The following is a 22,838-nucleotide window of genomic DNA, read 5'->3' as shown; positions in this document are numbered from 1 at the left end:
CGCCTAGGCCTGACGTCATCACGTTCGGCCACCCCGCTCTGAGGCAGGAGCAATCGTCCGCCGACCGCACTAAGGCCCGAGCAAGCGGGGAATGGGGCCAGGCAGCTCAGCTGAGTACCGATCTGACCGCTCGGGACTCGTCCTCGGGGCTCGGTGCGGGACAGAGCAGCGGAGGGTGGCTATGGCGCTGCTTCAGCGCGGCCGCTGCTGTCGAGTCGCCGCCACGACAAGCCTGAGGCGGCTGGTGCTGGAGTCCCAGGGGCGGGTGAGTGAGCGAGGGCGATCTTCCCCTGTCCCGCTCGCCAGGCGGCTCCTGCCCCCCGGCCGGGCCGGGGTCTTCCCCCAGCACAGGGCCCCGCTCGCCCGCGGCGCCGCTGGGCCCCTCGGGGTGAGCTGCTCCTGCCGCGGCCCTGTTCTGTGTAGCGCCGGGTCCGGGGCTCGACCCTCTGCGACCAGCGCTCGGCTCTGCCCTGCGGCCCCGGGCCGCCCCCGCCCTGGCGGGTCCCGAGCCCCTGCCCGTGCCTCGCTGGAGCTGGGCGCAGAGCCGACGCCGGACCCCGAGCATCGCCCAGAACAGACAGAGCGGGGCGGTCCCCGATCACCTCCTGCCTCGGGGTGCAGCACACGCAGCCCCAGGGCGTCTTGGCCTGTTGGTTGCAGCATCCCCTGGCTAGTAACCCGCGTCTCACTTACTGGCCGGGGTCACTCCCTGCTTGCAGGCTTCGCTCTCCCATCGAGTGGCTGTGTTTCAGTTTTTCCTGAGTGTGTGTGTTTTGCGTTTTTCCAAACTGAATCTCATTTATATTTTATCTGTGTTTCTAATCCGAAGAGATTGGTCCAATAAAAGACATTACCTTACCCACCTTGTCTCTCTAATACCCTGGGACCGACTGGCTACTACAACACTACTGCATAGGTAGATCCCTTTGTGTTTCTTCTGTGTTCTCCCTGATGTTTGTGAGATCTCCCAGTTTAGTGCCCTCTGTACAGGGCTCAAATTGTGGGGAGGAAAGCCTGGTGGTAGTGGCAGGACTCTCTCAAGCTGTACCCGCAGCTGATCTCTGGAGATGGCAGAATGAGATGCTTCTAGCAACAGGTATTCAAAATATGATTGTTGCAGACTCTTTTGAGCCCCTTGAGTCCAGCTCTTCTGTAGAAGTTCCAACACACTGTATGCATAATAAGCTTGTGCCTCTGGCCCAGGATCGCAGAGTTATATAATGATGTCTGAATCTGAGCATTCATTAGAATTACATTTCTAGCTCTCATGGTTGCAAAGGAAAGCTCAAAAATATGATCTGAGTATTACTGATGGAGTTATGTTTGCTTGTGTCTGCAGTCAGCCTCCAGCAGAGAAAGAAGCAGCAGCCACTAGAGCCATGAAGGAAGCCATCTGACCCTATGACCATCAACAGAGCAGAGATCGCCCTAGCTGCTTTGGGACAGGAAGAATTGAGGGACTACTAGCTCTATAGGATTGGCCCTCTTGGTGAGGCTGGGGCTTTGCATGCACTTAAAAGTTAGGTCAGCATAGCTCTGTCAGTTAGAAAACCACAGCTCTGACTAATCCCTAGTGGAGATGCAGTTATGTAAATAGAAAAGTGCTTCTGTTGACTTAACTAACTTCATTCAGGTTGGTGGTGTTCCTACACCAATGAAAGAAACCCTTCCACCAGCATAGGCTGCATTTTTATTACAGGGTTCTGCCCTCATCTGCGTGGACATAGCTATACTAGTTTAGTCTCCATAGTATAGACATAACTTAGGTCCCTGGGATCTGTTCTTTCCCTTGAGACTTTTAGCTCTACAAGACTGATTGGGAGGGGAAAATGATGGTACCTCCCAAATCCTGTTCATTTGTGGCTCCAAAACGAGACACTACTCACAATAGATTGTACTAGACTGTCATACACTTTTGCCTTTCTTATGTGTTTTGATAAGAGTGAAGGTTCACGATGTTGATATTTACATTATCATCACTGAACAAATGGGCTGCTCATCATCGAGCATTGGGATGAATGGGGCAGTTCAGACCTCTCTGAACTATTGTTTTATGTTCCTGGAAGACTCAGACAGACATCATTCCGTTGGTTTACAACACTCATTTTATGTTTTCAGGGTTTTCTCCACAACCATAAAGGCTACCAATTTTTTTTTAATGGAAATTAAGATTCTGGATCACAAGAGGGCAAACTCAAAAAAAAAAAAAAAAAAAAAGCAGCATTGGGTTTCTGACTCAGCCCAGTTTGAGCCCTGGTCATTGATGCCATTTATCTCCTCTTCCAGATGCTATTAAATAGCACTGGATCCTAACAACAAACCCCATCGTTTCTCGCTAGACATTTCCCCCACTACTTACTTGATCATGCTCATTTTCACCTTTTGTTTGCAGTCCTTTAGTTAGTTTTTAATCAAGATGACAATATTTGAACCCAAATCCATATTATTTAATGTTAAGGATAAGATCTTGTGGAACTTTGCATTCCTTCCTGTCTGTCTTACATGCATTGAAACCGAAAGGATGATTATTCCAAAAAGGCCACTGGGGCTCAGAAGATTAAATAATCTGACCTATACAGTGAGTCGCCAAAAGGATTTGAGAGCTTTTAAGACTTTTATGTTGAGGTGGCTGAGGCATTCCAACTGCATCACCTAGAGGCTTGCTTGGCTACATGTTAAGAATCTCCCATCCCCCCCTTAGCTGTCAGAGCTCACTGAACAATGGCAGTTTCCAATTTTTAGGCCTGAAGAGGAGATTCTTTCTCTTTGAACTCTAAGGCCACCGACTTAAAAGCACTACACGTTTTCCCACGTCACTACTGACTTTGATGTGTAGGGTACTACGGATGCTTTCTTTGGCAGATGTATCTTTTATATGGTAATTTATTATGCTCGTGTTTTAAATCACCCTGCGTTTTCTATACTGGCTACTGCTGGTATATTTGAATGCTGCTAAATTTTAGTTACTCCATTTCTAAGTATGTACCAGTGCCATCCTGCCCTGTTGCTGTAGTGGTATTGGAGCTCCCTCCTATTTGCAAGTTTTTGAAGATTATACTTGAATGTGCTGTACATTTTTTGCTCTAGTATGTGCTTAATCAAGCAATACAGTAATTTAAGCTTATTCCTTTGTTCACATTTAAGTGTTCAGCTTCTTCCAGTGTTTTGACTTTCACTTTTGAAACTTATGGACTTTGCGGCATCTGTCCCCTTTCTAGGGACTGAGACCGGAAAATATTATTTTCCAGTCTCCATCTGCTGATTGCCTATGTCTGCATTTGCATATTATTGTACTTGAAAAACAAGAGTCAAAATTCTGCCATTGGATGTGTGTTCATAGCTCCCACTGAAATCAATGAGAGTTGAGCACGAACTTCCAAGGATGGAACTTGGCCTTAAATTGACAGGTAAAAAATAAACCTTTCACAATTGTTCTATACAACTCTTGTAAGGCCTGTAAATTGTTAACTTTTTGGCTTCTGTATGAAACTAATATAAGCCCTGTCAGCTCTCAAGAGATGTATACCAGCAGTTATCCAATACATATAAGCACATTTATGATTATAAGGGTAATACAGTTCTGCTCTGTTTAGGTGTGTGGAAGCAATGTGTGGAGCCAGTACAGAGCATCAAGTTCTTTGCCAGATGAAAAGAAGGAGTTTCTGCAAAATGGACCTGATTTTCAAGATTTTGTATCTGGGGATTTTTCTGATAAGAGCATGTGGGCTGAGTATAAAGGCAATTTAAAACGCCAGAAGGGAGAAAGGTAACTAGCTTTAAGTAATTACACTCTACTCTGAGGTAGCATCATGCTTTGTTTAGTACTTGATATCTCTTGTATTCTACTGTACACAAATACCTACATGTATCATATTTGTCAAGTTGTGTAGTACTGCAATGGCTTCTTCACGCTTCATTTTGGAAGGAACGGTCATTTGAAGAGGGGAAAGTATTAGTTTCCCATATGAACTCTTTAAGCACAACATGCAGAGATAAGATAGCTAATTAGTAATTTCAGTACAGTTGATAAGAATAAATGATTTTGCATACAAGAAAAAAATTCTAATACCTAAAACACCATTAGCAATATATTTTTATTTTCAGTGTTTTTGGCCCAAAAAATAGTAGTGAATGGTTCCACTTACATACCTCTATTTTAATTATAGCTGGGAAAAGAGTCATTTATTTGATTCATAAAATGTTACTGGAGATTCACAGAACTAAATAAATCACTTATGATTTTGGCAAGTTTGATTTTTTTTAACCTAGTCCTGAATGTATTCATGGTACAGACAGGTTGCATCACAGTTGTTTGTGGTTTATTAACAATAATGAGCCTGTAAATTGGTAGTGCCCAGCACCATTCTGTAAAGGCAGTGGTAATATCTGAAAGTCTCATCCAAAAGTAATATAATCTGCCCTTGTATATGTTTTGCCCTACTTTAATATAGTACCTGTAGAACTTGTGTTGGAACTTGTCGAGTTAGCTGCTAATTGCTTTAGTACACTAAATAATAAATGAAAGAATAACAGACATCCATCTTTTATACAACCCCTTTTATTATTATGACAATCTTGTGTTACTTTATACAATTTGGTTATAATCTGAAAAAGTGCCTATAAAAATGACATTTCGGAGCTTTATGTTTAGCGTCTCAATTATTTCCAGACCAATTCTGCCCAGTTTACAAGTTAAGAAGATGATTTTTTCTAACTTCCAGGTATACAAACTCAGTTTGAAATATTAAAAACAACCTGTATTCTTTCTGGCTCATGCATCTCCAACAATAAAGATTCTGCAATCAAACCTTTGTTCCTAATCCTGTAAAGAAAATTATGTAGGCAAAGTTTGCTTTCATTTACACCCATGAAACTCCATGAAGACCAGGGAAGTTACACCAGTGTAACAAAAGGCAGAATATGTCCCATTCTATGGCACTGACCAAAAGTGTTTAGCTATCCACACTGTACTGGTTGTGTACTTTGAAAACTGCACTTTAAACAGTATTCTAGATGAACAGTAGTAGCCTTGATTCCTCTGGTGAAATAGCCACCAATATATCTGGAAGGCATTGGAGTGCTTGTGCCATGAACAGTAACAAATTATAAATGTGTGTCAGTGGGACAATATGCCCAATTTGTGTTTTTGATAAATTGTTGGGGTTTTTTTGTTTTGTATGTAGATAGATTCATGAAGACTAAATTCAAAAGCTGTGAAAAACAAAATGAGCCCTTTGAAATTTGCTAGGAGTTTGTAGTAGCTATGTAATTATATTGCCAATGTCTGAATTACCATATATAGCGTGGCAGTAAGGTTAGTGATCTTAAACCCTATAATTGTGGATACTTGCATCTTAGCTTGGTGGCAGGCTAATAAATGAGGATGGAAATGAGAAGTTATGGTACTTTTTTGAAATATATTAATGCTCATTTATTACTCATGACCAGCTTCAAGGAATCTTTCATACCCAGAGGCTGTAACAAAGTAAAGTAGATCTATGAAGTTAAGTGATTACATGTAAGTAATTTATTAATCCTTATATTTGCTTGATATTATTCAGGCTGCGACTTCCTCCATGGCTAAAAACTGAGATTCCCATAGGAAAGAACTATAATAAACTGAAGAGTACACTGCGAAGTTTAAAGCTTCATACTGTAAGTCTAATGCCTGACGCATTTTCTTCTAGGAAGAAAGCAATGTTTTCATGATGTGAAATTCACCCCTTTGCTCAGGAGCAGCAGAGAGCCTATGCATCACTTATGCCTTTGTGGCTTCAGTGGGAACATATGATGCATAGGCCTTGTCCTCTGCTTTTGCACAGGGGTGAATTTCACCCACGGAGAACAAGGGAAGAAACAAACAGCAGAAAATTTGACATTTTCCCTGCAATGATCTTAAATATGGTGTTGTGTTTCTCAAGTCCTCTAAAGTCAAAAGATTATCAGTGTGTCTAATTTAGGTGGAAACATTTGTATAATTTTTGGGACGGTATATAAATAATTCACATGAAAAGAAATTCAAGAAATGTTTGTGTTCTCTATTAAATATGCCCCCATTGATGGAAAGAGACAGAAGATTTAAGACAAGTATGAAATTCTTTTCTTCAGAAAAAGATTGTTCTGTAATGTATCACAGATCTTGTGAATTTTTTATAAACTTTTTTATTACATCTAAAAGGTGCATAATTAATGCAGTTTAGAATGTGCAATTCTGACGGTTATTTTGATGAGCAGTTTTCAGGAAGTTGTGTAGTTCAGAGGAAGAATGGTGTTGGGGTTAAGACACAAGATTGGGTGTCACGTGACACATGTTCCCTTCCCAGCTCTGCCATTAACTGGGGCAACTCACTTAACCTATCTGTGATTTAATTTCCTCCTCATAATTTCAGTACCTGTCTCAGAAGAGAAAACAAATTCCTTTGGCGGAAGGTGCTATAGAAATACAATTTATTATTATTAATGTCATTTTTTTTATAGGTGTGTGAGGAAGCGCGTTGTCCCAACATTGGAGAGTGTTGGGGAGGGGGTGAGTATGCTACTGCTACAGCAACTATCATGGTAAGTCAATAACCACAATCTTACAATAGGAAATATATTCTGTTGGTAGCAAATTTGGGTATACAAAAATCTCCAGCGTAAAAGTGACCCAGGTATATTATGCTAAAGTGCACAACAAATCTCTCTCTCCTATGGTTTTTAACAATTGAGTCTTTTGAAGTAGCATATTCAGTAGTTTCTTGGCTGAACAATACAAAGTTTAAAATATAAAGTAAACATAATCTTTTCTTATTTCAGTTGATGGGTGACACATGTACAAGAGGTTGCAGATTTTGTTCCGTAAAGACAGCAAAAAATCCACCTCCATTGAATCTTAATGAACCCTACAATACAGCAAAAGCTATAGCTGAATGGGGCTTGGATTATGTTGTATTGACATCTGTAGACCGAGATGGTTAGTATGTTGTCAGTAGTGTCTTCCAGTGTAAGCTCCCATACACACTATGCAGCAGTTTTAGAGTCCTCAGTCAGTTTGGGTTATTAGAGGTATAGGGTTTAAACTTTTATGAGATTGATGAAAGGAATGAATGACACAGAAACTTTTCAGAGATTACGAAATGCTCTTCCTGACTAATCCTTAGTCCCCTACTCCTGATGCAGGCAAAATACACATAGAAGATATACGATTATGTAGTTGGTTAAATGTTGGTTCCTTATGGAACTGATTCAGTCTATTTGAGTAGAGCCTAATTTAAAAAAAAATATTGCTACCTTTCCACTAAGGTTGTAATGGTTCTTTTGTACTGTTGCTATCTTGGTGGAAAGACTGTCTCAGAAAAAGAGTGTCTTGTATTCCACTGAAAGACCAATAGTTTCTAACAGTGGCTTTCAATAAAAGAGCAGGAACAATTTCTTTTTGTGTATATTTCTCTTTTCTTAAACTACCTCTGTGGAAGAAAAAAGAAATTAAACCATACAGATCTGTGCTAAGATTAAAGGGGCTAAGGTAAACTCATACATATTCAAGAAAATTTAGAATGAAAGTTCCAACTCTGTTCTAACTAACCATACTTAGCCTGGCTATTGTAAGGGTATGGTAGAACACCTATTGTACAATTTAGGCATGAGTAGTAAGTTAAGGATGGAATCTCAGCTTTAATTTAGCATTGCTTTACATTTTTGGGGTTAGATTAGACTCTTAACATGAAAGCCACACAGAATTACACAAAAATATTATTTTTAATGTAAAAATACCAAATTATTGCATTGTTTCTAGATATTCTAGATGGTGGAGCAGAACACTTTGCAAAAACTGTATCACACTTGAAGGAAAGGTACATTATTAATTTATTACTATTAATTATTATTCAGCATTTATGTTGCGGTAGTGCCTACAGGCCAAAAGCAGACAGGGCTCTATGGTGCTATTTGCTATACAAATATGTAATACATGGCAGTCCCTACCCCAGAGAGCTTACATGTCCACTCCTGGATTTTTCATCCTCGCTTGTGTTACACTTACAAGTTAGATTAAATATATAGGCAGGAATGTTCTCCTGCTGAATTTCTGTTTATCCCAGATTCCTTTTAAAATTAAGCACTAAACTGTTTCTTTGGACCACATATTTAGAGCAATGGGACATATCTATCTATTTTTTTGTGGATGTTTATATTTTAATGATAGGGTTGTAGCACAGTAATAATGGGTTTGGGAAAAGATAAAAACTGTTGTAACTGGGTTCCAAAGATAATCTGATTTATTTTTCAGCTCTGACCTCTAAGCTTTGCCATTTTTTCCAAGGAGGTGCTCTCTGTGACCCTGATTCCACCTTTATACTTTCCCATTGACACCTTCTACTTTCCACTTTATGCATTGTGCCAGCATGTCATTTTGGTAGCATGTTTGGGTCTTTGTTAGAAGGTTGTAGATTTAATTCCTGCAGCCTGATTTGGGCATTTGCCTAATACTTACCCTGTAATGAGGACTAGAGGGACTCACTTCAAAGTCTATCACCAGTACTTCGTTGATTACCTGGAAGGGTTTGTGTATACCAGTGGTTCTCAACCTATTTACCACTATGGGCCATGTATGCAGCTCTCTGTTTTGTGGACTGCATCCACACAATATATATACTACCTGTACAGCCCTGAGGATGTCATATAGGCCTCAGCTGTGTGCTGATTGGCCTGCAGGTTGAGAACCACTGCTGTATAGTGATGCAAAGTACTTCTCCATCCAGCTTGGGGGAACCAAATTCAAGCTATTGGGGAACTGAATTAAATTCTTAAATAGCAATGCAAAGTATTTACAGTCCATTCGGTCAGATGTCCCCTCTGTCATTCAGAAGTTCAGATGTTCAAATCTTATTAAAAATCTTGCTAAGTGTAGTATGGAGGGAAAATTAAAGTCAGATGTAACCTGCACTTAATTTGAGCAAGTCTGGTGACTCAGTAGATCATAGAAATGGCTCTGATGTTATGTTTGACTTATGTAATATTCATTTTATTTCGTGCACTAGTCAAAGCAGGAGTTGCACCTATACTATGTTTTGAGTAAAAATTAACTCTCAAGTATTTTCAGTACTTCACAGTTGTAGATGTTTACCTAACTTAACTTTACTTTGTAGATTTAAATATCAACATCATCGATTTAGGGTTGTTTTAAAAAATACTGAATTTTGATTTCGTTTAAAATATTCTGGTATTTTAGTATCATGTTATTGAAATATTTGATTTGAGCATCAATAATAAAAATACCACAAGCGTGTTCATTTTTCAATCTTTGTTTTTCAGGAATTCAAAAATTCTAGTAGAATGTTTAACCCCTGATTTTCGAGGGGACCTTAAAGCTGTGGCAAAAGTTGCCTTGTCAGGACTAGACGTATACGCCCATAATGTGGAAACTGTTCCAGAGTTACAGAGGTGATTAAAGGTGATCTGTTTATATAAACAAATAGTCGGATGCATACAATTAGAGGGTATTCTGTAATGTTCTTATGAAAGCAATATTTAGATCAACCAACATTAAACCTTCTCTAGGTCCCTTTAACTCGACTCATTGTTTGTACATACATCATTTACAGTTATAAATAGTAAAAATCCTCTATACCTTATAATCAAATAGCGTCTAAAGTTAAAAATTAAAAAGTAGACAATACAGTTCTATCTACCATAAATTTTGAAGTAAATTTTCCAATGAGAAGCTTGTCTTATAAAATAAACAGGAAAGGAAAAATAATGATTCTAACAGAGGTCAAGCTAGATATATTTTGTAAGAAAGATACATGTGATTACATTAAAACAAAATTAGTTCTTTTCATTTTAATACGTGCATTGGACCTCTTTTTGGAGGGAGAGAAAATTTATTTGGTAAGCCAATACCTGTACATTTTTTTAGCATGTATTCAAACTTACCTGACTGCATAATTGGAGCATCCACGGAATCAGTGCCTACGACTATGGAATATGTTTTCAAAATGAGGATGTATTTATCACACTTTGGCAACTAGCCCACAGCATTTCTCCATCATCATTATGTCTCAGTGCCACCAGTGGGAGCCAAATCCTTTTGTCTTCATAGTAAAGTAGCCCACGAAAGCTTATGCTCTAATAAATTGGTTAATCTCTAAGGTGCCACAAGAACTCCTGTTCTTTTTGCGGATACAGACTAACACGGCTGCTACTCTGAAACACTTCCCAGTGAAACTTCCAGAATCCTCTGCTTTCTTCCCTCAATAGCCACAAGTGTTGTACATGATTTCGACCAGCAGAGGGCTACCTATCTTGTAAAGAAGCAGATTAAAAATTTTATAGACCTTAAAAAGTAAAGTCAGCCAACTCTTTTTCTTTGAGTGTCTGATGTTTTTCTACCACACAGGAGGGTCTCCAAGTGCAACTCCATACCCCCAGCCATTGGCCTTTTTTCCTAATAACTTGGAAATTCAGAGTGACATCATCACACTCTGAAGTCTCCAGCTAAACTGTCTAAATTCAGCTTAAATATGGGTGGGCCATATCCACGCTGCTGGTCAAACTGTGGAAACTGAATTAGCCCAAACCAGTTTTAATGTATGTTTAAACTTCCCAGTTTTAATGTACACTAGAACTTCCCAGCATAGACTGTTCTTAAGTGGCTCCAACTAAATTCTCATGTAGACTTCAAATACAACTCTGTCAGGGCTGTTCCCCAACACAAGCAAAACAGTTTCATCTTTACTATTGTTGATTTCTTTGCATTATGGTAGAGCATGGAGGCCCTACAAACATCAGGGCCTCAGTACTAGAACCTGTACAAACACTTGATAAAAGAACGTCCTTGCTCTAAAGACCTTACAATCTAAATAGACAGCGGGGTTCTGCACAGAACAGCTTGCAAGACTGGGGCCTAAGTAGATACTTATATGCGCCCTACCACGGTAGTATCTCCAGCGCCTTTGTTACTCCTTGGGCCAGATTCCCTCATGTACCAAGATAGACTCAGCACAGGAAAGAGTGAGTGCAGGGAGGGCCACTGTCAGAGACCCAGTTACCAGCTCCCTGATTCTCAGGTTGTCCCAGCCCTAGGGACCATATGCCCACTCAGAATTTTCATAGGGCATTGGAGCTCTCCTCTGCCCCCTCCTTAGCCCTCTGTGCCCTATTATGCCTCTTCCCTTTCCTGACACTTCCCCTACAGTGGAAATGGGGGCAGGGGAAGGTGGGGAATGGCATTAATGATAGCTCTGTCAACTTTACTCCGGTTCCATTAGGCAAATTCTCAACTTGTCAGCTGTGAACCAATTATATTCCCGTTGCACTACTGGGGGATGGAACTGGGGTTGACAATCTGGCCCCTAGTGGTTAGCTGGAGACTATTTTCTGCAAAGCTGGGCTCTCAGAGCAGCAGCACTTTGGCTGCATCAATCACAAGAGAAAGTAATGGAAACATTTTTTTTTAAAGTGAAAGCTTTGGTTTTGCAGGAATTGACAAATATTGTAGAAAGTTTCTAAAATCTCAGTCCCCTCAGTCTTTTTATTGTGATTTTACCAATGTCCCTTATCTCATGCATCTCTGTGTTTTTCTTCCTATGGTCAAAACAATATGAATATTTTTAAAGGAAAGTACGTGATCCTCGGGCCAATTTTAAGCAATCCTTACAAGTTTTGAAGCATGCTAAGAAGGTCCAACCTGATGTAATTTCTAAAACCTCCATTATGCTGGGATTAGGCGAGACAGATGAACAAGTATATTCAACAATGAAATGTAAGTAGCATAACTTAAGTATATATATAAGCTTTACCAAGTTGGAACATAATTGCAAGCTTGGGCATTGCAATATAACTAAAATGGACACACATGCATATAAGTTGGTCTGTTGGGAAAAATTGTTTTCTAACTTTTTTATGCAAAAAGGTTTCGTTCAATTTAAAAATTGAAACTCTGCAACAACTGTTGCTTATACTACTTTCAAATGGACAGGATTAATTTCACTATCAGATATCAGAGGGGAGCCGTGTTAGTCTGGATCTGTAAAAGCGGCAAAGAGTCCTGTGGCACCTTATAGACTAACAAAAGTATTGGAGCATAAGCTTTTGTGGGTGAATACCCACTTCGTCGGATGCATGTAGTGGAAATTTCCAGAGGCAGGTATAAATATGCAAGCAAGAATCAGGCTGGGGTAACGAGGTTAGTTCAGTCAGGGAGGATGAGGCCCTCTTCTAGCAGTTGAGGTGTGAACACCAAGGGAGGAGAAACTGCTTTTGTAGTGGGCTAGCCATTCACAGTCTTTGTTTAATCCTGAGCTGATGGTGTCAAATTTGCAAATGAACTGAAGCTCAGCAGTTTCTCTATGAAGTCTGGTCCTGAAGTTTTTTTGCTGCAGGATGGCTACCTTTAAATCTACTATTGTGTGTCCAGGGAGGTTGAAGTGTGTCCATTTATCCTTTTACATAGGGACTGTCCAGTTTGGCTGATGTACATAGCAGAGGGGCATTGCTGGCACATGATGGCGTATATTACTTTGGTGGATGTGCAGGTGAATGAACCGGTGATGGTGTGGCTGATCTGGTTAGGTCCTGTGATGGTGTCGCTGGTGTAGATATGTGGACAGAGTTGGCATCGAGGTTTGTTGCATGGATTGGTTCCTGAGTTAAAGTTACTATGGTGCGGTGTGTAGCTGCTGGTCAGAATATGCTTCAGGTTGGCGGGTTGTCTGTGGGCGAGGACTGGCCTGCCTCCCAAGGCCTGTGAAAGTGAGGGATCATTGTCCAGGATGGGTTGTAGATCACTGATGATGTGTTAGAGAGGTTTTAGCTGAGGACTGTATGTGATGACCAGTGGAGTTCTGTTGGTTTCTTTCTTGGGCTTGTCTTGCAGCAGGAGGCTTCTGGGTACACATCTGGCTCTGTTGATCTGTTTCCTTATTTCCTCGTGTGGGTATCGTAGTTTTGAGAATGCGTGGGTGTTGGTCTCTGTCTGAGGGGTTGGAGCAAATGTGGTTGTACCTCAGCGCTTTGCAATAGACGATGGATCGTGTGGTGTGTCCGGGATGGAAGGTGGAGGCATGAAGGTAGGCATAGCGGTCAGTGTGTTTTCAGTATAAGGTGTTGTTAATGTGACCATCACTTATTTGCACCGTGGTGTCTAGGAAGAGGACCTCCCAGGTAGATTGGTCCAGGCTGAGGTTGATGGTGGAGTGAAAGCTATTGAAATTGTGGTGGAATTTTTCCAGGGTTTTCTTCCCATGGATCTAGATGATGGGGCATCCAGGATTTCCAACATGCACAGGAAGAAATTGTGGAAAAACAACAAGAAAAGGAGTACTTGTGGCACCTTAGAGATTAACCAATTTATCTGAGCATAAGCTTTCGTAAGCTACAGCTCACTCACGAAAGCTTATGCTCAAATAAATTGGTTAGTCTCTAAGGTGCCACAAGTACTCCTTTTCTTTTTGCGAATACGGACTAACACAGCTGTTACTCTGAAACCTGGAAAAACAACACCGCTTGCCTCATAACCTAAGTCGTGCAGAACGCAATGCCATCCACAGCCTCAGAAACTTCAGGACCAGACTTCATAGAGAAACTGCTGAGCTTCAGTTCATTTGCAAATTTGACACCATCAGCTCAGGATTAAACAAAGACTGTGACTGGCTAGCCCACTACAAAAGCAGTTTCTCCTCCCTTGGTGTTCACACCTCAACTGCTAGAAGAGGGCCTCATCCTCCCTGATTGAACTAACCTCGTTACCCCTAGCCTGATTCTTGCTTGCATATTTATACCTGCCTCTGGAAATTTCCACAACATGCATCCGACGAAGTGGGTATTCACCCACAAAAGCTTATGCTCCAATACTTTTGTTAGTCTATAAGGTGCCACAGGACTCTTTGCCACTTTGACTATCAGAGTGCTCCAAGGGCCTGATCCAGCTGCTACTGAAAACAATAGGCATCTTTCCATTGACTTCAGTGGGAGCTAGATCAGTCTTCATATCATTTAATGTTCATAATCATTTCAGGATCTCAAATGTATACATGCAATGGATATTTTATTTATTTCATTGTACCTTTTTTTTTATAAGTAACAAATGATTTTTTCTTGTTTGCTGAATAATTCTCTTTTGATTTTGATGCACAGATTATTTTAATTTTTCCTCTTCCCTGAGCTGCAGTACCTTCTTATATGAACTTTTGCACTTCCCTGTAATTTTTGAGAAAAATAAAGGTTAATATAATGTAAGTAGAACCCTGTATAGGATGAAATTCATGAATTCCATATAATTCCCCCCATCTCCACCCCAGGGGCAGGCTGCAGGCCTGTCCATCTACAACTGTGCTGTGGCATTTCCATGTTATATGACATGTGAATTTACAAGGGCTGTCAATTAATCGCAGTTAACTCACGCAATTAATTAAAAAAAATTAATCACAATTAATCACAGTTTTAATCACACTGTTAAACAATAGGTTTCAGAGTAGCAGCTGTGTTAGTCTGTATTCGCAAAAAGAAAAAGGAGTACTTGTGGCACCTTAGAGACTAACAAATTTATTTGAGCATAAGTTTTCATGAGCTATGCGCAAATAAATTTGTTAGTCTCTAAGGTGCCACAAGTACTCCTTTTTCTTTTTGTTAAACATTAGAATACCAACTGAAATCTATAAAATATTTTGGAAGTTTTTCTACATTTTCATAAATGTTGATTTGAATTACAACACAGAATACAGAGTGTATATTATTTTTTATTACAAATATTTCCACTATAAAAATGATAAGGAGAAGAAATAGTATTTTTCAAGTCACCTCATACAAGTATTGTACTGCAATCTCTTTGTCATGAAAGTGCAACTTACAAATGTAGATTTTGTTTGTTTGTTACATGACTGAACTCAAAAACAATACGGTGTAAAACTTTAGAGCCTACAAGTCCACTCCACTCAGTCCTACTTCTTGTTCAGCCAATTGCTAAGAGAAACAAGTTTGTTTACATTTATGGGAGATAATGCTGCCCTCTTTTTATTTACAATCTCACCAGAAAGTGAGAACAGGCATTTGCATGGCATTTTTGTAGCTGGCATTGCAAGGTATTTATGTGCCAAATAGGATAAACATTTGTATGCCTCTTCGTGCTTCGGCCACCATTCCAGAGGACATGCTTCCATGCTGATGATGCTCGTTAAAAAAATAATGTCTAAATTAAATTTGTGACTGAACTCTTTGAGAGAGAATTGTAAGTCCCCTGTTCTGTTTTAATCACATTCTGCCATATATTTCATGTTATAGCAATCTCAGATGATGACCTAGCACATGTTTGTTTTAAGAACACTTTCACTGCAGATTTGACAAAATGCAAAGAAGGTACCAATGTGATTTCTAAAGATAGCTACCACACTTGACCCAAGGTTTAAGAATCTGAAGTGCCTTACAAAATCAGAGAGGAACGAGGTGTGGAGCATGTTTTCAAAAGTCATAGAATCATAGAATATCAGGGTTGGAAGGGACCTCAGGAGGTCATCTAGTCCAAACCCCTGCTCAAAGCAGGACCAAACCCCAGCTAAATCATCCCAGCCAGGGCTTTGTCAAGCCTGACCTTAAAAACTTCTAAGGAAGGAGATTCCACCACCTCCCTAGGTAACGCATTCCAGTGTTTTACCACCCTCCTAGTGAAAAAGTTTTTCCTAATATCCAGCCTAAACCTCCCCCACTGGAACTTGAGACCACTACTCCTTGTTCTGTCATCTGCTACCACTGAGAACAGTCTAGATCCATCCTCTTTGGAACCCCCTTTCAGGTAGTTGAAAGCAGCTATCAAATCCCCCCTCATTCTTCTCTTCCGCAGACTAAACAATCCCAGTTCCCTCAGCCTCTCCTCATAAGTCATGTGTTCCAGACCCCTAATCATTTTTGTTGCCCTTCGCTGGACTCTCTCCAATTTCTCCACATCCTTCTTGTAGTGTGGGGCCCAAAACTGGACACAGTACTCCAGATGAGGCCTCACCAGTGTCGAATAGCGGGGAACGATCACGTCCCTCGATTTGCTGGCAATGCCCCTACTTATACATCCCAAAATGCCATTGGCCTTCTTGGCAACAAGGGCACAGTGTTGACCTATATCCAGCTTCTCATCCACTGTAACCCCTCGGTCCTTTTCTGCAGAACTGCTGCCGAGCCATTCGGTCCCTAGTCTGTAGCGGTGCATGGGATTCTTCTGTCCTAAGTGCAGGACTCTGCACTTGTCCTTGTTGAACCTCCTCAGATTTCTTTTGGCCCAATCCTCTAATTTGTCTAGGGCCCTCTGTATCCTATCCCTACCCTCCAGCGTATCTACCTTTTCTCCCAGTTTAGTGTAATCTGCAAACTTGCTAAGGGTGCAATCCACACCATCCTCCAGATCGTTAATGAAGATATTGAACAAAACCGGCCCGAGGACCCACCCTTGGGGCACTCCACTTGATACTGGCTGCCAACTAGACATGGAGCCATTGATGACTACCCATTGAGCCCAACAATCTAGCCAACTTTCTATCCACCTTATAGTCCATTCATCCAGCCCATACTTCTTTAACTTGCTGGCAAGAATACTGTGGGAGACCGTGTCAAAAGCTTTACTAAAGTCAAGGAACAACACGTCCATTGCTTTCCCCTCATCCACAGAGCCAGTTATCTCGTCATAGAAGGCAATTAGATTAGTCAGGCATGACTTGCCTCTGGTGAATCCATGCTGACTGTTCCTGATCACTTTCCTCTCGTCTAAGTGCTTCAGAATTGATTCCTTGAGGACCTGCTCCATGATTTTTCCAGGGACGGAGGTGAGGCTGACTGGCCTGTAGTTCCCAGGATCCTCCTCCTTCTCCTTTTTTAAAGATGGACACTACATTAGCCTTTTTCCAGTTGTCCGGGACTTCCCCTGATCGCCATGAGTTTTCAAAGATAATGGCCAATGGCTCTGCAATCACATCTGCCAACTCCTTTAGCACTCTCGGATGCAGCGCATCCGGCCCCATGGACTTGTGCTCGTCCAGCTTTTCTAAATAGTCCCGAACCACTTCTTTCTCCACAGAGGGCTGGTCACCTCCTCCCCATGCAGTAGTCTGGGAGCTGACCTTGTTTGTGAAGGCAGAGGCAAAAAAAGCATTGAGTACATTAGCTTTTTCCACATCCTCTGTCACCAGGTTGCCTCCTTCATTCAGTAAGGGGCCCACACTTTCCTTGGCTTTCTTCTTGTTGCTAACATACCTGAAGAAACCCTTCTTGTTACTCTTAACATCTCTTGCTAGCTGCAACTCCAGGTGTGATTTGGCCTTCCTGATTTCACTCCTGCATGCCCAAGCAATATTTTTATACTCTTCCCTGGTCATTTGTCCAATCTTCCACTTCTTGTAAGGTTCTTTTTTGTGTTTAAGATCAGCAAGGATTTCACTGTTAAGCCAAGCTGGTCGCCTGCCATATTTACTATTCTTTCTACACATCGGGATGGTTTGTTCCTGTAATCTAAACAAGGATTCTTTAAAATATAGCCAGCTCTCCTGGACTCGTTTCCCCCTCATGTTATTCTGCCAGGGGATCCTGCCCATCAGTTCCCTGAGGGAGTGCCTCCCAGGTTCCCATCCACTTTTGCTTCCCCTACTAATTCTTCCCGGTTTGTGAGCAGCAGGTCAAGAAGAGCTCTGCCCCGAGTTGGTTCCTCCAGCACTTGCACCAGGAAATTGTCCCCTACCCTTTCCAGAAACTTCCTGGATTGTCTGTGCACCGCTGTTTTGCTCTCCCAGCCGATATCAGGGTGATAGAAGTCTCCCATGAGAACCAGGGCCTGTGATCTAGTAACTTCCGTGAGTTGCCGGAAGAAAGCCTCGTCCACCTCATCCCCCTGCTCCGGTGGTCTATAGCAGACTATCACCACGACATCACCCTTGTTGCTCACACTTCTATACTTAAGTCTTAAAAGAGCAACACTCAGATGCGGAAACTACAGAACCCAAACCACCAAAAAAGAAAATGAACCTTCTGCTGGTGGCATCTGACGCAGATGATGAAAATGAACATGCGTCGGTCCGCACTGCTTTGGATTGTTGTCGAGCAGAACCCATCATCAACATGGACGCATGTCCTCTGGAATGGTGGTTGAAGTATGAAGGGACATATGAATCTTTAGCCCCTCTGGCATGTAAATATCTTGCAACACTGGCTAAAACAGTGCCATGAGTACGTCTGTTCTCACTTTCAGGTGACATTGTAAACAAGAAAAGGGCAGCATTATCTCCTGGAAATGTAAACAAACTTGTTTGCTTGAGTGATTGGCTAAACAAGAAGTAGAACTGAGTGGACTTGGAGGCTCTAAAATTTTATAATGTTTTATTTTTGAAGGCAGGTTTTTTTGTACATAATTCTACATTTGTAAGTTCAATTTTCATGATAAAGAGATTGCACTACAGTACTTGTGTTAGGTGAATTGAAAAATACTATTTCTTTGTTGTTTTTCAGTGCAAAAAAAAAGTAATCAAAAATAAATGTAAAGTGAGCACTGTACAATTTCAGAGTAGCAGCCATGTTAGTCTGTATCTGCAAAAAGAAAAGGAGTACTTGTGGCACCTTAGAGACTAACAAATTATTTGACCATAAGCTTTCATGAGCTATAGCTCACTTCATCGAATGCATTCTTTTCACTGTACAATTTGTATTCTGTGCTGTAATATATTTGAAAATGTAGAAGCCATCCCAAAATATTTAAATAAATGGTATTCTATTCTTGTTTAACAGTACGATTAATCACATGATTAATTTTTTTAATCACGCGATTAATCACAATTAATTTTTTTATTCCCTTGACAGCCCTAGAATTTACCAGTAGTTAAGTAGTTTCTTCACAGAACCATTTTATTCTAAGCAGATGTTTGTGCTAACTGTAATTGCAGTGTTGAAACATTGAAACAATTCATGCTTTTCGTTCTGCTTCACTATGGGGCAAATCCAGCACCCAACCCTAATACCAAGGATAGACATTGAGAAGGGGAGTGGAGGAGGAGCTATACATAACCTGATTCCTCAATCTTTCCATGGATCAGAAGACTACACTAGTTGCACTGAACAGCATCTTTCAGCAGCTGGGGAGGAGGAGGCTGGATTTGTCCTTAATGACAGAGTTTCACTGAATCCAAGTTTGGTATAAATTAGTTCCATCCTGTATTGATATCTTAGCAGAGAAGGTGTATGTGCTTCCTGAGGCATCAAAACTAGCATATCCCACCAAGGATGTGGAGCTGGTGGAAGAAATTGGCAATTCCCCTTAGATTTATTCTTTATGTATGCATAATTTCAGCATCAACCCTCTTGTAACTAGAAAAGGAGTACTTGTGGCACCTTAGAGACTAACCAATTTATTTGAGCATGAGCTTTCGTGAGCTACAGCTCACTTCATCAGATACATGATGAGTAAGATGAAGTATTTTCTTTTTATGTGTAGTTGGTGTTTCAGACTGTGTCAGATTAAGAGTCTGACCTAGATATGCTAATAATCATCATCATTTTCACCCAAAAGGAAGTAAATAATGAATGCACCTAGAAAATGAAAGCTCAAAAATTGAGAAATATGGACATTAAAGGTAAACTGCAGTATGCTAGAAAAGAGATTCTCATCCCTGCATTTAATTACAGGGTATTATTAATGGAGTGAAAAGGTACTTTTAGAAATAAATAAAAAGATACAATTCAGGCTTCAAAAGCTGACAGTCTAAATAGGTAATATGTAGACAAGTGATAGGGTATTGGATACAACCAGAAGCAAATGTTTGCTGGTGATACTTAGCACAGGTCAATTACTTTAAAAAAAAATCGCTATTTTAATACTTCTGAGGAGAGGAATCAGGTTTATAGACCTCATGCAAGAAGTGAGTTTTTAGGAAGGCATCGAGGCATGAGATACTGGAGGAACGATGGACCAAGCTAGGGAGAAGTAAAATAAATCACTTTAAAAAAAAATTAAAATATTTTAAATACTATACAGAATTTTTAAAAAATCAAATAAAAAGCTGCATCTTCACAGTTCAGTGTGGGCAGAAGCTCCCCAGTGGAAACTGTGGGGACGGCAAGAGACTATCAGATTTGCTGTAGATTGTACTTCAACAAAATGTCAAAATTAGCCTAGTCTAATGAAGTATCAGGAAAAAATGTCAGATCCCGCTGGGAGACACACACACCAGCCACATTCACTCTTAAGTAGACAATAAGACAGTGAAAAGACTTGCTAAAACTATTTGAAATCAGTTTTTAATATATTTATTTTTATTTACTAAGTATCTTGTTCTAAAGTATTTATACCTAAATTCTGCAGTTTCTCTTTAGCGCTTCCGTCATGCCCTCTGATGCTATGTATTGGAGGGCAGAATTTAATCCCTTATTTAATGAGCTAAGGAGTGACTTGCACTCAGAACTGCATTTTAGGTAAGATGATTTTTAGTCAGTGATGATACATCATGATTCTGTCACCTGCTAAGGAGGCACTTTTCTTTTTTATAGTATTACGTGAGGCAGATGTGGACTGTTTGACCTTAGGACAATACATGCAACCAACAAAACGTCATCTAAAGGTACAAATGCCTTGAATTTACTGGAAGCAGACTATGACCTGCACCTGATACCATTGTACCCCTTCCCTTGTCAGAATGATGTCTCGTGCCCACCTACACACCTTCTCACTATATGCCAACTATGGATGTTTGAAGAGGACTCCCCTCAGATTGGGTAGCCATTCTTGCTCCTCCCAACCTGCCTTTTCTCAACAGTTAATCTGCTCTTCAGTGTGGGGCTGTTATGGGCTCGATGTTAGAAATTCTTGCGTGATGAATATTGTGAAATATATAAACTCTAAAGTAATTAAGAGTTTAATCTTGCCACATCCTGTCTGAACATAGAGTTGGCATTCCAGTTCATTAACATTAATTATGCATTTAAAAGTTATTACAGTCTGAGCAGAATTATTTTTTTCCCTCCAGGTTGAGGAATATGTTACTCCTGACAAGTTTAAACACTGGGAAAAAGTGGGAAATGAGCTTGGATTTCATTACACAGCTAGTGGTCCTCTAGTGCGCTCCTCTTATAAAGCAGGTAAAGTACTGCACAATGTTAAATTATTATGTAAAGGTATAGCTGTAAAGTAATTGATATCAAAAGCTCACAATAGTGGTTCTTTGTTTTTCTATACAGCAAATGTATTGTCTTTTATAATTCCTCTAAATGGGTTGCTATTACTTGAACAGTTACGATGCTGCTTATACTCACATTTTATAAAACTAATATTATTTAGCATTACACTTACTGCTCCAGGTATGGATTTATTTAAAATATTGTGTATAATTTGCAACTTTTGCCATTAGCTTCCGAGCGAAGTGGGCTTTAAAACTGCCCCCTCTCATCTGTTGTGTCTTTTGATAGGGCTTCAGAAATAAGCCATTTTAATAACTGATTTTTCTTTTAGAAAGTTCAGTGTACTAAATTACACCTGAACTAACATGTAGGCCCATGTTCTCTGCTGTGCGTGGGCAGGAGAAAAGAGCCAGTTGTGGTTCTATGCCAGCTCCAGCATAATATAGAGCACCTTTCAAGTACTGACACCTCACAACACTGTGTAAAATAGAGATAATTCCATTTTATTATTGGATATGCTGAGACACAGGATGTTAAATAACTTTCACACAACCAAGCATGAGCAGAGTTGGGGAAGACAACCCAGGAGTCCTGATTTCCAGCCTCAGGCTGTAATTGTTAGAATTCCTATTGGGTAGGTTTGGATTTTCTAGAACATTGTCCACAGTATGGCTACATGTATACTGCTTTATTTGTTCTGTTTAATCTCCAAAGCAACTAAAACTGATTTATAGGTATTAATTTTCATTTTAATTAGGTGAATTTTTCTTGAGGAATTTAGTAGAGAAAAGGAAGACAAAGGTCATCTGAAGGTGGAAGTGGACCCACTTTAAGTCACCTACAGCTTTAAAGATTCACTTTTTCGTAAGTTCAGTTAATTCCAAAAATATAGCAGCCCACACCATGGAATGATGAATGAACTTAATATTTCTAGAACACTGCTCCCTTGACAAATTAATTGACATTAATTCACCTTGACATTAATTCACCTTGTTGTTCTTAGTTTCCATAAAATTACAGTTACATGGTACTTTAGTGTTCAGTGAATCATCAAAAGCCTCAGCTTTAGAATGTATCAAAACAGAGACTCTGGTTTGGTGAGCAGGGGAATTATGAGGAAAAAATAAAGAGAAATGACATATATATGTAAACAAAAATGGATGGATTGTGAAATCTGGTGTAGTATATTAAATGCTGAAATAAAGAAAAAAAATCTTTCCACCTGCTGCAGTGTCAGTTGTGACTTTTTTCTTCTCCAAGGAGTGCCACCTGTACATTTTTTATTTATTTACTGGGGACTAATACTCGTTAGTTTGAAATGTGTGGAATCTTGCTAAGATGTTGGAATTTTTATATTAGCACTTCACATCCTGTCCTTTTCTCCTCCTCCTCACTCATTTTCACTTTCCACCAAGCCCATGAGAGAAGAGTGGGCCTGTCTAAAATTATACTTCTGAGGGAATTCTGTGCCAAAAAAAAATGAAAAATTCTGCACACCATATTTTAAAACTCTGTGAAATTCTGCAAATTTTATTGATCAATAAATAAATGTGGAGGCTCCAGCATTGAAGAGGGGAGCACAGGCTACTGACTGCACAGAGGTGGGAGATCACCTCCAGCCCCTGCCCTAGGACATGGACTTGGCCACGAGGCTGCACCCTACCCTGACACAGTGCAAGGGCCAGACCTGCCCCAGAAACACCCTGGGTCCCTGCCTCTCCATGCCA

General features: G+C 40.3%; 1 protein-coding gene across 1 annotated transcript; it reads left to right on the top strand.

Annotated features, from left to right (window-relative positions):
- The first annotated feature begins 91 nt into the window (after positions 1-91).
- LIAS (lipoic acid synthetase) lies at positions 92-22,337 on the top strand. The gene is made up of 11 exons (XM_077815740.1): positions 92-265; positions 3,594-3,766; positions 5,562-5,655; positions 6,478-6,558; positions 6,796-6,952; positions 7,775-7,832; positions 9,292-9,420; positions 11,595-11,740; positions 20,485-20,555; positions 20,961-21,072; positions 21,869-22,337. The coding sequence occupies exons 1-11, from the start codon at positions 92-94 to the stop codon at positions 21,919-21,921; spliced, it is 1,248 nt and encodes a 415-aa protein (XP_077671866.1). The 3' UTR covers positions 21,922-22,337.
- Positions 22,338-22,838: the final 501 nt, after the last annotated feature.

The sequence above is a fragment of the Eretmochelys imbricata genome, chromosome 4, assembly GCF_965152235.1.
Source record: "Eretmochelys imbricata isolate rEreImb1 chromosome 4, rEreImb1.hap1, whole genome shotgun sequence".
NCBI classification, from domain to species: domain Eukaryota; kingdom Metazoa; phylum Chordata; order Testudines; family Cheloniidae; genus Eretmochelys; species Eretmochelys imbricata.
Note: the sequence above shows the minus strand (reverse complement) of the source record. Positions and strands in the feature narration are given on the sequence as shown.

Excerpts from the sequence above, each read along its gene's own strand:
- LIAS (XM_077815740.1), top strand. The coding sequence starts at position 92 with ATGGGGCCAGGCAGCTCAGCTGAGTACCGATCTGACCGCTCGGGACTC. Across the intron at positions 266-3,593 it reads TGCTGGAGTCCCAGGGGCGG|GTGTGTGGAAGCAATGTGTG; the intron begins GTGAGTGAGCGA and ends TGCTCTGTTTAG. Across the intron at positions 11,741-20,484 it reads AGTATATTCAACAATGAAAT|TATTACGTGAGGCAGATGTG; the intron begins GTAAGTAGCATA and ends TCTTTTTTATAG.